The sequence below is a fragment of the Strongylocentrotus purpuratus genome, unplaced genomic scaffold (genome assembly GCF_000002235.5).
Source record: "Strongylocentrotus purpuratus isolate Spur 01 unplaced genomic scaffold, Spur_5.0 spur5_scaffold_5, whole genome shotgun sequence".
In the NCBI taxonomy this organism is placed as follows: domain Eukaryota; kingdom Metazoa; phylum Echinodermata; class Echinoidea; order Camarodonta; family Strongylocentrotidae; genus Strongylocentrotus; species Strongylocentrotus purpuratus.
This window is the reverse complement of record NW_022145611.1, coordinates 11009696-11025146: the sequence shown is the minus strand read 5'-3', so window position 1 is coordinate 11025146 and position 15451 is coordinate 11009696. Positions and strand designations below refer to the sequence as shown.

Below are 15451 nucleotides of genomic sequence, written 5' to 3'. Positions count from 1 at the left end.
ATTTATTTAACGCCAACGTGGAATGTGCGAATTAACTATACAATAACATTGGGCAATCACCATTTCATCTTAAATAGAATATTGATTTCAATGAGCTTTCATTTTTTTTTATTTCAGGAACGTCGCAGTATTATTGACATGCGAACATTATTATGAATAGGCCTGGATCACTGAAGAAAAGGAATAAACCAGGAATGCCGCTTTGAATTGCATAGGTAGAGCTTGAAAATCAAGCTGCAATTTTATTCAATCTGTGAATACAAATGAGACACAAAAGGATCATAATTACATGTACAATCTTTGCACATATAAATGAACACTGATATATCCAAACATCAACTAAGTTGATGAAAGCTAAAGGCCTACATCAAATTAACTGTATCGACTTCAAGCTCGACATATACTATCATTGAATCAACAGATAAACAAATCTAGAAGTTTCTGACAGTGCGGTTTCTATGCTCTGTTCTGAAACTGAAATCAAGTCAAAATACTACTTTAACTTGTTAAAATGTGTAGTGTAACCAGGGGCGTCGCCCCCCCCCCACCTGTCAGGATATTGTCGGTAAAATTGCGCTGCCGTCGGGAAAAAGAGAAAAGGGGGAGGGAAAAAAGGAGAGGGAAAAAAGAGAAGGGAAAGGGAAAGAAAAGAAAAAAGAAGAGGAAAATAAAAGAAAGAAAGGAAAAGAAACGAAAGAAAGGAAAAGAAAGGAAAGAAAAGAGAAGAAAGAAAGAGAGAGAAAAGAAAAGGAGGGAGGAGAGGAAAGAAAGGAAAAGAAAGAAAAGGAAAAGAGAAGAAAAAAGAGTGAAAGGGAAACAAAAGAAACGGGGGATGAAAGAGAGGAGAGAGAGGGGAGGTAACTTGAATAGTAGATTTATGTATAGTATTCAACAGTGTCACGCCTAAGAATTTCCCAATTTTCCAAGGCAATAAATCTTGTATGCAACTGACTTACATAATTGTTTAATTTCATTTCATTTCATTTCATTTTATTTATTTATTTAAGCACGGAGGCCTACCTCAGCTCGTGGACTGTTCTTCCGTACACTAAGACTTTACTGGGGCGCGAAATTGGGAGATCCCCAATACATTTCATTTTAGGTTTACATGAGTGGACTTGCTCAATGAGTTCATGGTCAATGTAAATATTAAGACATACTGATGACTTAGTCGTAATAAGCATTGTTTTGGTTTTACTTATATTTATCTTAAGACGTTTCCTATTATACCAACTATTTAAAACATTCACTGTATTTTGTAAATTAATAGTAACATTATGAATATTTTCACCAGTAACATAGATAACTACATCGTCAGCATAGAAAGAGCATACTGCATTATTATTACCTTCAGTTATATCATTGATCAATAACAAGAAGAGGACAGGAGCAAGAAAACTACCCTGTGGTACATCAACTAATAATTCATTAATAGCTGAGTTATTACCCTTGGAACTAACTAATTGTTTTCTTCCCGCCTAATAGAATTGAAAGAAGCACTTATGAGATGGGGAGGGGCACTTGTTAGATATATAAAGGGGCACTTAATAGCTGAAGTAACAAAAATAAAATAAATAAAAAGCACTTTTAGGGTACTTGACAACATGTGGGGGATTATGTACCCTCTTGCCCCATGGATCGCCACCTTTGGGTCGGTCGCCTTGATCCCTCAAAAGCGTGTATTGGGGAACTCTCACTATCGTTGCTTTCCTCATTAGCACATGATCTTGCTAAATATCCCCCTCCCCCCCCCCCATTTAGAATAAAATGCATAACGCGGAGTTTTGATTTGTTCAGTCATACAAAAGAAGCTGTTTAGTTGCAAATTATAATAATGTATTTCTCAGACTTTCATTAATTTTGCGCCCGGAATTTGATAAATTATGAAAAAGAACAAATTAATAATAAGATAAATTTCAATATTCAAAATTTGAAAGATTCTCTCAGGGTCAAAAGCAGTGCCATTATGTGTTTTATTTTTCCATTAGGGTGCGCAAACGCATACAAAATTACGTTTTTGAGGTTTGAAAATGCTTAATAAAATCTACCAGTCGGTCGCTTGCATGTATCAAACTTTGTCTACAAAATAATACTACCTATTTTAAGGGACAAGGAGGGCAATTCACCCCCCTCCAAAAAGACAAAATCTTCTGGAAAAAAACAAGGCCGAAAAATATGACTTTCCAATCATAATTATAAAATCCTCTTTATACCCCATTAGTAATGGATTCCTCAGGATTTCTCTCGATGGGTGGCAGTGCAACCTCGTTTTAAAGCCAAACTACAAAATAAAGTTTGGGAGATTGTGGTCACATAATTACCAAGCTCAACAGAGCTAATTTGTTTTTGTAAAATGATGTATTAAAAGCAAATTTGAATGAAACTATATTCAAATATACAAAGAAACTGCAAATGTATGTATGATAAAGAATGAACCTGTATAGAAAAATTAGTTCAAATGTAAGTATTAAAAGCTCCAATATGTTCTGTCTCTTTTTGCTCACTTACAATAGTTATTATTTCAAAGTGTTGTCGCTATCAAACTGCACTAAACAGAAATATTATAATAAATTAAATCATAATTATTATGTTTTAAAATGCGATCAAAACGATGTATGTTGCTCTGACCCCCATAGAGCCCACACACACACACTCACAAATGTGAGTCCATAAAAGAATTGTTCTTGCTGGATCGAAAATGGCTCGGAGATTTTGCCCCGCCCGGCATCAAACGTCTTTGTCACGTAGTGTTAAAATTTCTAAAATAAAAAAGGGAAATAATCTGGATAGTACTTGAAAATGAATATGGGAGGCCGTGCCTTTTTGTTGTTGGTATTCCTAGGGTATGATTATCTCGAAGTAGCCAATGTCATTGACGACTATGCCTAAAATGTGCCCGATATAGCATTGACTAATGTATTGACAATAATTTCAACGTGACATAGATTATCACCGTTATATTTGATTTATGTTTATGCTGTGATTGCTATGTTAATTAGTTTGGTAAACTGTAGAGATGATGATAATATTATTGATAATAATGATTATTGGACAGAGATCGTGTCTATCACATACGACAACGAAAAAGAGAAGAAAATGAAGATAAGAAAAAATAAAGATGTATTTTAGAGATATACATGTTTGTCGTATACTGGCAGGCTTGCTATACTAGAAATGGAATCGGAAAATTGTTTGATTAACATAGAATAAGAAAATACGACGAATAATGAGGAGGACATATAGTCTTATTTGCAATATTTTTTTTTAATCTTGCCAAGGCAATTGAATTAGATCTATCTGCATACATTTTGTATATTTATCTACCGATGTGATTAAAATTGCGACTAACATGAGAATATAAGGAAGATACGTTTAGGTATATATGTAGATATGGGATTATCTGTAACACCCTTAATTTTAAACTGCAAACATTCTACAAACCGATGTGATAAGAAAATACGACAATGAAGAAGAGAAGAAAAAGACGTTTTTAGAGATAATATGGGTTGTTTAAATCTCACTCAGTGCAGAACTCGCATCTCTCCTTTCCTTCATGCATAGCACTAGTTTCTTTTATCACATTGTAAACTTTGACGGGTCTCAAGTTTTCAGTCTCTGTTTTCTTCATACCAAGTATCATGGAATTATGAACATTATTAACATCGGAATTGTGTTTGATTCAAGCTTCAGGCTTAGTACTAAGCATTTAATAAAGTAACAAGATATATAGTTGATACATCGTAGATGCGACAAAGTAGTTTGGATTCGCTCTCTTTTTGTCTTTCAGGTTTTCATTGCGGTTTACCTACATAAATCCATGACTTCTTTGATCTTGTCGACGTCGTAAAGCCATCGTCCATAGACTACGTTCAGCCTCTTCACATCCCACGTTCACGGCACCAATGGGGAAGTTGATCATGTGACTAATTTACATAATGTAGAGTAAGGGTCTGATATGATCTTGCCCTATTCCCATCTCAGCAAATATAGAGTTCCATATCAGGAAGACTTGTGTTCTAAACATCAGGGGCAAATTTGAATATTCATTATTATTTGAATACACCACGTCACATCTCATCAAGTCTCGTCACCTCTCGTCACCTCTCGTTACCTCTCGTTACCTCTCGTTACGTCTTGTCACGTTACGACACTACCTGTGGTAAGACATACTTAAATCTTTATGGTAATATTTCCATGTTAACTAGCTTTTATGATTAGTTAGACCTAATTGTATGCAGATATAATTTATTGTAGCAAAAATTTACATTGTTCATTAATGAGGAATTAAAAAAAACGTTCTCTCCTGTCTACAGTCAGTATGGAATTAATTTCCTACATAATACTGTATTAAAATGAATGGTCTTTTAGAGATTAAATGCATAGAAATATAAATTAGCAAGGCATTAATTACGTATTGGTAATATCCCCACATTCAAATATTTAAGTCGTATCCTATACTACATACCGATGTGATGAGAAATAAGACAATGAAGCATAGTAATTAAACTAGGTCTATTCATGAAAATATGATAAAATACGACAAAGAAGAAGAGACTAAATAGAAGATCTTTCTAGAGATATATGTCGTAATACTCATTGACGGCAGAGCAGACATCTATCACATACTTCGTGCACTGTACTAGTTTTCTTTAGCACCTATTCCTGGGCAAGTTCAGCTATCGTCCATCGAGTGCGTTCACCTTCTTCACATCCCACATTCGCGGCACCAAGGAGGAAGTCGATCATGTGATCTGGCCCACCACTCTGATATATATACACCCTCATCAACTCCGGAACAAGTTCAATGATTAAGACTCAGTTTAGTTATGCCATCTCCCTTGTATCTACTTTGTATTTTGTTTTTCTTTTTCTGTGAGTAAGACCTGATGCAACCCTTCTCGGAAAATATAAGTGTAATTTATCTATGTAGGTAAGTATTATCAGATATGTATTCAAAAGTTTGCTAATGGTTTGATCAGCTATTAAATCAAAGAAGGATGACCACCAGTATAGTCCTCGTGTCGAGAGGCAGACCTACGGCTACATTAATCATACGCGGCAATTGTATTTTGCATAATTTCGATTTGACTAAGATAATTCGTTCGTAATAGAAGGAAGATACATAACATTAAATGGCTAAAAGAGGGAATGAAATATTAAAGGCACCAATGAGGAAGTCGATCATTATCAAGATCTGAAACTGTAATCTGATATGCACTCCCTTAGCAACTATGAAACAAGAACATATTCAAAGTTTTAAACTCGGTTTATTAAATACATAAATGTTTCCATGTTTAATTATGCCAACTCACTTCCTATAAACAATTTGATTGTATATTTTCTGTCAGTGCTAATGCAACAATACTGTTAAAATGTTCTTAATCTTATTCTTTTTACAATTATATATCTTAGTGTTGTACAATTTTTAGTACTAGAAATGAGTCAACTACGTAGCTACGGTCAGTATTCACCCCATGTGTAGGTAAGTATTATCAGGTATGTTTTCAAAAGTTAACTTATAATTTGTATCATCTTTTAAATCAAGGCAGAATGAACAAGAGTATATTTATCATGACAAAACAAGTTTATACTGAAACGGGTGATGTACTGTTATAAAGCACGTGACAATTATAAGTATCATAATTACCACTCGACTGAAATTAATACATACTATGAAGGGGGATGCACAACATTTAAGACGTACACGAGAAGAAGAATCGTTAATAAGTGGGTAATAAAACGGAGAAGAATTTATTTCGATTATGAAATGCAAAGACATATTTTTAAAGCATGAATTTAAACAAAAAGAAGAAAACAATTCACTCGAATTATTGTGAAGAAAAATATATATTTCATATGTGTTGCAATTCTGGCAAGAGTTCTCATCATTGTTCAGGTAAAAGAAAGGAGAGTGAACGACGATCACTGATTCCACTATGCCACACAATGACGACCACGGTAACGACTACGGTGACAACAAGGGTGACATAAGAGTAGCAGTGGAATAGGCTTCGTCTTTCTGCAAGTTTTTTCATGTTAGATAACGACATAAACCTAGTACATAATTTTCAGTATTAAAGTTTATTTTAGTTAGGTAATTTCCACACTCGTGAAAATAGAATAAGATTATTGTTAGTAGAACAAAAGAAGATTTAAGATGGAATATCCAAATGTTTGAAATCTAGGATATAGTTTAGTATCTGTTAAATCAAAGCGGAATGAAAACGAGTATATTTCTCGTGATGAAGACTTTTTATAAACGGATACTGTACTGCAACAACTCACGTGATAATTGTATTTTGCATTATTATACTTTGACATGAATGCATAGGTTATATGAAAAGAAAATATATATACTTACAAGAGGAGAAGAAATACGAGCGAGGGAAATTTAAAACGTGGCAATGTATCTAAATTGTTACGAAATGGCGATCAGGTATGACTATCAGGGGATGGCGACCAGGCACAATTAACTTGAATTATTGAAATGAATGAACCACATATTTGACTTGAAGAATGTCATATATGCAGCCTTGATGGCGTGCCTTTCTATTCACCCCTCCCCTGTATCAAACCAAATAACTCTATCCAAGATAAGCATCATGTCATCCTCTTTCTGTATCTGGTCTTGCCTTCATTAATACTATACAGTGCGTCCCAGAAAAAACGAAACCGAGAAGTATCGATGTTCTATCATAACATAATCACAACTATAATTAATGAATGATACATATTTCACGCATGAGTGATTAAAAGCAATTTGAAGGAAGTAAACCAAAAAGACATTTGGCGGGCGGTATCTGAATTTCGAAGAAAAATTCACATTTCTAAAAAGTTGAGTTTCTGCCCTTTCATATAACACCTCAATCAGGAAAAATGAGCGAGGAATGACAAAGTTCTATTTGTTTAAAGTAGTGCTTGCATTTCCATAATTTTATTGAACGAATTCGTTTTCACTGGCTGCCCGCCGTATCAAAGAACGAAATTAACAAAAGACTTAACTCCGTTTCGTTGAAAATCAGCCGTAGACGAGAGTCTTCATGCATGGCTGATTGTCAACGAAACGGAGTTAAGTCTTTTGTCAAATATGCTTTTTGCTACGGCAGGCACCCAGTGAAAACGAATTCGTTTGTTAAAATTATGAAAATGTAAGGGCTACTTTAAACAAACAGAACTTTGTTATTCCTCTCTCATTTTTCCTGATTGAGGTGTCATATGAAAGGGCAGAAACTTAACTTTCTAGAAATGTGAATTTTTCTTCGAAATTCAGATACCGCCTGCCAAATGTCTTTTTGGTTTCCTTCCTTCAAATCGCTTTTAATCACTCATGCGTGAAATATGCATCATCTGAGTAGCATCAACTGACAGAGGAGACTCTAAGCTTTCCAAATATGTATCATTCATTAATTATGGTTGTGATTAAGTTATGATAAAACATCGATACTTCTCGGTTTCGTTTTTTTCTGGGACGCACTGTATAGAGTCTACTCATTTGTGTTGCAGCACAAAAAAAAGATGACGATGGTGACTACCATGATGAAGACCAGAGCAACATCCAAGGTGCAAACAACGAGTGCTACAATCATGTCGACTACTCAAGGATGGCAAGTAGGAAAACGAACAAAGGGACGAATAGGATGATGACCAGGTTATATACAGTTCGAAGATTGGCATGAAGTGCAGGTATGATACCATCTTCAAGTCATTTATTGTTGTTGTTGACGACATCCGGAAATTTCCTTGTCTTGCCCGTCAATTATACAAGAATATAACATTTTCTACTCTTTTACAATGCAGAAATGGAAAAAGAGGTTCCAAGGTGACGGCGAGAAGGATTACTACCAGGGTGACGGCGAGAAGGATGCCTACCAGGGTGACGGCGAGAAGGAATACTACCAGGGTGACGGTGAGCAGGGTGACTACAAGGGTGACGGCGAGAAGGATGACTTCCAGGGTGACGGCGAGAGGGATGACAACCAGGGTGACGGCGGGTAGGGTGACTACCAAGGTGACGGCGAGAAGGATGACTACCATGGTTACGGCGAGCAGGGTGAATACCCGGATGACGGCGAGAAGGATGACTACCATGGTTACGGCGAGCAGGGTTACTAGCAGGGTGACGGCGAGAAGGATGACTACCAGGGTGTCAGTAAGAAGCATGACTACCAGGGTGACGGCGAGTAGGGCGACTATCATGGTGACGGCGAGCTGGGAGACTACTAGGGTGATGGCGAGCAGGGTGACTAGCAGGGTGACGACGAGAAGGATGACTACCAGGGTGCCAGTGAGAAGGATGCCTACCAGGGTGACGGCGAGTAGGGCGACTATCATGGTGACGACAAGCAGGGTGACTACAAGGGTGACGGCGAGCAGGGTGACTACCACCGTGACGGCGAGAAAGATGACAACCAGGGTGACGGAGAACAGGGTGACTACCCGGGTGACGGCGAGAAAGATGACAACCAGGCCCCTGTCAGTGATAACGTGATGAAGATGATCTTAAAACAGATATTCTACTGCAACAACACACGTGAGAATTGTATTTTGTATTATTATAAAAAACATAAATGCATATGTTATCTGAAAGAGCATATATACAACACTAAATGGTTACAAGAGGAGAAGTAATATAAGTGAATGAATTTAAAAACTGGGCAATGTATCTAAATTGTTACGAAATGGCGATCACGTATGACTATCGGGGACATGACGACCAGGATGATACTGTAACTACGATGACGACCAGGCACAATTCACTTGAATTTTTGAAATTAATTTAACACATATTTGACTTGAAGAAAGGCATCAGTGCAGCCATGATGGTATGCCTTTCCATTCACCCCTTCCCTTGTATCTGACCAAATAACTCATCATGTCATCCTCTTTCCGCATATCTGGTGTTGCCTGTTATTTATACTAGAGTATATAGTCTACTAATCTGTATTGCAGCACAACGAAGATGACGATGGTGACTACCATGATGAAAACCAGAGCAACATCCAAGGTGCAAACAACGAGTGCTACAATCATGTCGACTACTCAGGTGATGGCAGGTAGGAAAACGACCAAAGGGGCGAATAGGATGATGACCAGGTTATATACAGTTCGAAGATTGGCATGAAGTGCAGGTATGATACCATCTTCAAGTCATTTAATGTTGTTGTTGTTGTTGTCCTTGTCTTGCCCGTCAATTATACAGGAATATAACATTTTCTACTCTTTTACAATGCAGAAATGGAAAAAGAGGTTCCAGGGCGACGAAAATGAAAACGACTACCAGGGTGACGGTGAGGAGGGCAATTACCAGGGTAACGGCGAGCAGGGCGACTAACAGGGTGACAGCGAGAAGGATGACTACCAGGGTGACGGCGAGCAGGGTGACGACCAGGGTGACGGCGAAGAGGATGACTACCAGGGTGACGGCGAGAAGGATGACAACCAGGATGACGGCGAGTAGGGTGACTACCAGGGTGACGACGAAAAGGATGACTACCAGGGTGACTGCGAGTATGGTGACTTTCGGGGTGACGGCGGGTTGGGTGACTACCAGGGTGACGGCGGGTAGGATGACGAGCAGGGTTACGGCGAGAAGGTTGAAGACCAGGGTGACGGTGAGTAGGGTGACGAGAAGGATGACTACTAGAGTGACGGCGGGTAGGGCATCTGTCAGGTTGATGGCAACGAGGATAATGACCAGGATGACGGAAGGTGACGACCAGGTACACAGTAGTTTAAATATAGGAACCGTTTTATCATTTAACTATATCAAATATCTTTAAGAGGAACATTGATTGTAGCCATGATGTTATATATATCCATTCCCTTTTAGTCGTAGAAATAGAAACAGACGATGAAACACCTAGTCTGCCCCCTTCTACCAGAACCTTGTGTCGTAACTCGTAACTCGTAACTGACAATTTCTGGCCTTGCCGGTTAATTAAAGAAGAATATAAATTATCTATTCATTTATGTTGTAGCGCGGTGAAGAGGATGACTTTGAGGATAACTACCAGGGTGACGACCAGCAAACACAAGGACGATGTCGCCCTTCTATGTTGATATCGACAAAGAAGACGAGCAGGGTGGTGACGACCAGGATAATGACTATTGTGACGACCCTGAAAAAGAACAGGTAAACAATAATGATAAATTAAATCAATTTACCACATAAAAATAAGTTAAAGGTCATGACGGCATGCTCTTTCATTGCGATTTACAATTTACATTCTTACAATTGGCGTTTCATCAAGGAGGTATGGAATAGCGGTTTCTGTAATCGAGCTGAGTATTACTGGCAGATTACAGTAATTTAAAATATATATTCATTCATATAGCAGCGCGGGAAACATGACGACGACGAACTTAGCGACTACCAGAGTCACTACCAGGGCGACTACCAAGCTGATGACGACCAGGATTATAACCAGGTAGGAATCGGGTAATGTTTGAAATCATACTACATAATTGTTTTCAGGATAGTACAAACTGACATTTAAATGATCTCTTCTGTTGTTGCAAGTCATTTCATGTAGAAAACTGCATTCATAACAATATTTGTTCGCCGATTTTGGTGTTTGTATCTGTGGCACTTGTTAGTGACAACTTGCTCCATTTAAAAAGAGATTGATTCAACCAATAACAGTGTAACATACATACCTCCCAAGATAATTTTTGGCATTTTCCATGTACAGGAATGTTTTTTTTTAATTCTTTTAAAAATGTTGTTACAGCAAGGAAAAGAAAACGACGAACTGCTGTGACTAACGGTATAATAAAACCCCACTAAACTGACAACGAGGGTGATGACTAGGGTGATAACCTGGGCGGTGACGATAAGTGACAACCAAGATTAGGACCAGGTATAAAGCTGCTCAATAATATAGTAAATTGCCTATAGAAACATTAGTATAAAGAGCTATATAAATGTTACTGTTATTGCTTTCATGATAATTATTATTTGATTACTGAAATTATCTTGACACAAAACTTTTTCTAAGATCATGAAGATGGACATAAAGTATAGCCATGATTGTCATTTTTATTTCTTTCCAATTTCATACAACGTAGTATCACAGCGGCGATTCCAAGAATTGATAGGGGAGAGGGGGCTCTAATGGAGGAGCACATGCACAGACTCCATCCTATAATGGGCTTCTGACACTGGTTTCAAATGGCTGTCGAAACTGTTCAAGAACAATATTAATTTCAGAACAATAATTGATAAAGAGGAAGTCCACGAGTACCTTAGGAAAAGTTATTGAACCGAGTATTTGGAAAAGTGGTAGAATTGAAAGAACAAAGATCCTTGTTAACTTTCCAAAGTAGAAAAAGAAGATCGAAAGAGATTTATAAGAACAAAGGTAAATTATTGTCTAGGCTGACAATATAAATGGAAATTCCACAGTAATGACAGAAAAACACAACAGTTTGCTTATCTAAAACATGAGATAACTAAACCAAAATGTTTGATGAAGGGGGAGGGGACGGGTTTAACAAGTATAACAGAGGGAGAGAGAGAGAGAGAGAGAGTAGAGCGTCAAGTTGTAGGTGCTCCTTTTTCTTGTTTGCATCCATTCCTAAAGTGTTGGTGAATGACATCACGTGATGACAAGCCTTGGTGAGGATCTGACTGATGACGATGTCGATAAAATGATAAGGGAAGCCTACGTCAATGATGACGGTCAAGTCAACTCTGAAGGTGAGAATTTTACTGAAGATAGTGGTCCAAAACACCCTTTTTTCATTCGTAATATATCATTGAATGTACCAATACCATTTCAAAAGGCTTTACTCTAAGGCAGTTGATGGGATATCTATTAAAAAATCCTAGAAATTACCGTTTTGTTGCTGGAGTAGTAACGACTCTGCCCCATCCAAAGAGATATGGTCCTATCGCAGTTTGATATAGTTACAGCGCCATCTCTTGCCCATGTTTTGATATGGTCCTATTGCAGTTTGATCAACGAACGCAAACCAACTTGGATTTCGATGAGTTTGATGAGTTATAGCGCCATCTCTTGCCCGCCTTTTTGTTGCTCTATCAATTCAGAATGATGATATGAGACGGGGTGAAGAGAGTCCTGTTTTATCGGCAAAAAATATAATAATTTAATGGATGATTACCTATTGTGCTGTTATCTATGAAAAATAACTTGTATTGACTCACATGGTCTTTTTTAAAAAGTGATATGTTATTGTTTAAGTGGCACAAATATGTGGAGCAATGTATGCAGCGCTTGTAACTGCAGGGGGAAAAGGCGCTATATCAAAAACGCTTGGGGTTGGATCTATTGATATCCAAAGATCACAATATAATAGGCCTATAGAGATAATTTCCATGGGATGAAGAAACGGTCATGGTTTGAAATGCATTGCATTTGATATACTCACCGCTTTCATACAAACATCAAAGTAAAATAATACAATAAACGATTTCTTACAAGTAATGGTGAAGACAATAAAAACTGAATAAGAAGTGGTTGGATCATCCAAAACTTACACAGCAGTTATAGCTAGATGATCATTCACAAAGTACAAACTTGCATAAATTGTTACAATTTTTCTCTTTTTAAAATGTTCAGCTTTTGCTCTCATAAGTGCCGTGCGTCTTTATGTCTTTATAATCCATCATTTAAAGGTACTATGTCCCTTTTGCAGCCAACCTCAATTCCTGTAGAACTTTGCAGGAGTTATGAATATGTCATGTATGTCCTATCTGTGAAATTTAAACGGTAGCAGTGTCAAAATATTCAAATTATGCAAGGAAACCCGTTTTTACTTGGTAGACTTCACTGACAGACACTATTGAGTGACTGACTGGCTTTTTTCTTCTTCTTTGGTAATAACATACATGTACATAAAATGAGCTGTAAAGGGTACACGAGCATTTGTCTACATCAATATATCCATTTCTTGTAATGGCCAAAATTAAACTGATTGAATCTTTGCTCAGCATAAAACGTACGACCATTCGGTACAATGGTCAGAAAATCAAGATTATTACTTATTGGCTCTATAGCTCTATAATTATGTCGATTCGACAACTAATAGTCATTATTTTCCCACTTAAAGACATTTTCAAGCCCCCTTTTTTTAGGGAAGTTCTAAATTAGTATTATCTTTCAAATGCAGTTGGAATTTAATCTTTTCATTTTTTTGGCCTGCAAATGGGACATAGTACCTTTAAACCATCGCCTATGACATCTATGGGTAGTTTATGATCCAAAGAGGGAGCCCTTGGGCAACATCCTCTTTTGCTAATCAAGTTTGCGGTTAAGTGCGTTGAACTCTGGGCATTATCTAATTTATTTCATGATTATGTTTAGGGTTATAATTAGGATTGAGGTATTGTAACCATTCGATTGAATTTAACTGTCAGGACATAAATGCATATTAGGTATTATATTGCTTCAAAATATTTTTTCGATACTTAATAGTAGCTCACGTTTTGTTTTTATATTGATTGACTAGAAAACTGTGAGTATGTATGCAGAGCGGATTTCGAGTACGAGTAAACACGGTCAAAGTAACAAAAAAAATGATTGGTTAAATATTTTTTTGGGGGAAATACCGTCAAATCAAAGTAGCAAGAATACAATTAGACTCGAGAATTTAGTCATACTTTTAATATGATAAGAAGTATCTTCAGTTTTCCTTCTCTCCCCCGCCCCCCCCCCGGCCGTTTTCTAAACATGCGTCGTCATATTGAGTAACCGAACACCGAACAACACCGCCAAGATAGCGCCTTCCAAGGTACACATTAATTGGTCTTCTGCGATGCATTGCCAAGAATATAATCATGATCAATGTCGTCTACGTTACACATCTGTTGTTTGATGATTAAGATTTCCTTGTTATTGTGTCCCGTATATAAAAGAACTGTGAATTTGTTTGTTAATTGCCCAATTTCAGCTTTGCTTTACAATTATGGAAAATAAAGTTACAGTAAGTATAGTTGAAACATTCGAAAGGGCAGAGGTTCACGAAAGGTTTATATCTGGATATGTGCTTCATTGATATTCACGATTATCATAAAAATGGACGTGTACAATGCAGGCCTAAATGTGTATTAAGCTTTTTTTTTGTGTGTGCAAAAAACAGTATCGTCATGCACAATATGTGTACCATCTCCCCGTTCGGATTCTCGTATCATTGTGCTCACCTTGACGATAAACACATTTATTAGCTCTTTAATAACCGAGGGGCCTTTTCCGTAAGAAAAAGATGGGATTAAGTACATAAGTCAACTTGACTTCCCTAAAGTCATCGTTTAACAATGTTTAAGCTGAGATGCATGGCTCTACATGTACGTGTTATCAGTGTCTGGTGTAATATTGAAGCCCTAAACAAAATGCGCTTCAAAATGATCATGAAGTGCATCAAAATAGTAAAAATCTTTGAGCGAACGGTTTGACCATACTGATTTTTCATACTGATTATAAATACCGAAAACGATTTCTGAATTTTCTTGTTCTAATCATAGATATCTTGATAATCAGACAGGCGATTGGCTTGTAAAAGTCATGGGATAGATGTATGACATACAGGTTTGTAAGCATTTTTGATATATTTTTTTCGGAATGTGATTTTTTTTTTAAAGTAAAAGGGGGAGGCGTGCGCCCCGACTCCCCCTGGATCTGCCCCTGCCTCCTGTTTATTTGTATGAGCCTCAGTTGCTCAATTAGAACAAATGAGAACTTCCCCTTCTTTTACTTGTGGGAAAACTCCGTCGAACTCCAACCATCCCGGTCTGAACCCCCCCCCCTTCTCCTAAATGATCTGGCGACGCCCGTAACTTGAATGAAGCACATGTATGTCCCACATTGATGAAAGTTGTATGTCGTAAAGACCGAATTTAATAGAGGTAATAGTTGATGACTTTTGTAACGAAACAAGGCCTTGGTCCTTTTCATTTTAAAAGCATTTGTTTTTACGTCTGACTCCTGTGGTAAAGGTGAATCCAAGGTGGGGGTGAAATGGTCAAGCCACCCCCTTAATGTGAACAAATTTTGTAAAGCTTCTTTCTTGGGGGACGGGGTAAAATACAGACAGCCCTTCTTTTTGAGACTCGGGCGGGCCAAAGGTATTCTAACGGGACAATTCCCTGGAAAATATGTTTTTGCTTATCATCCCTCTCCTCCCCACACCTCCCCTCCCATCAATGAACATTGTACACACTGAGGGAATCTGCAGTAGAATTCATTAATATATCCGCGGGGAAAATAACTTTGATTTTTCTTGTTTTAATTCGGGAAACAAAGCTACCTCTTGCAAGGGGCCTTACGACACGCGGGGCTGTACCAATGCGCTCCACCCCCTTTCCTGTTTATCTATTTCTGAGTACGCCTCTTCCGAGTAGAACCTTGGGTGCCTACTAAACAGAATCCAATTAATTTCTGCCAATTACACTTACACTCACACAAAATCCACACCGTAGGTTTTAGTCAATTGA

The 15451-nt window shown here is 37.5% G+C and overlaps 1 protein-coding gene across 1 annotated transcript; it reads left to right on the top strand.

Moving 5' to 3' along the window:
* The first annotated feature begins 9330 nt into the window (after positions 1-9330).
* Positions 9331-10864, top strand: LOC115929780. The gene is made up of 3 exons (XM_030999780.1): positions 9331-9719; positions 9978-10132; positions 10335-10864. Exons 1-3 carry the CDS (start codon positions 9351-9353, stop codon positions 10429-10431), a joined length of 621 nt encoding a protein of 206 aa, XP_030855640.1. The 5' UTR covers positions 9331-9350; the 3' UTR covers positions 10432-10864.
* Positions 10865-15451: the final 4587 nt, after the last annotated feature.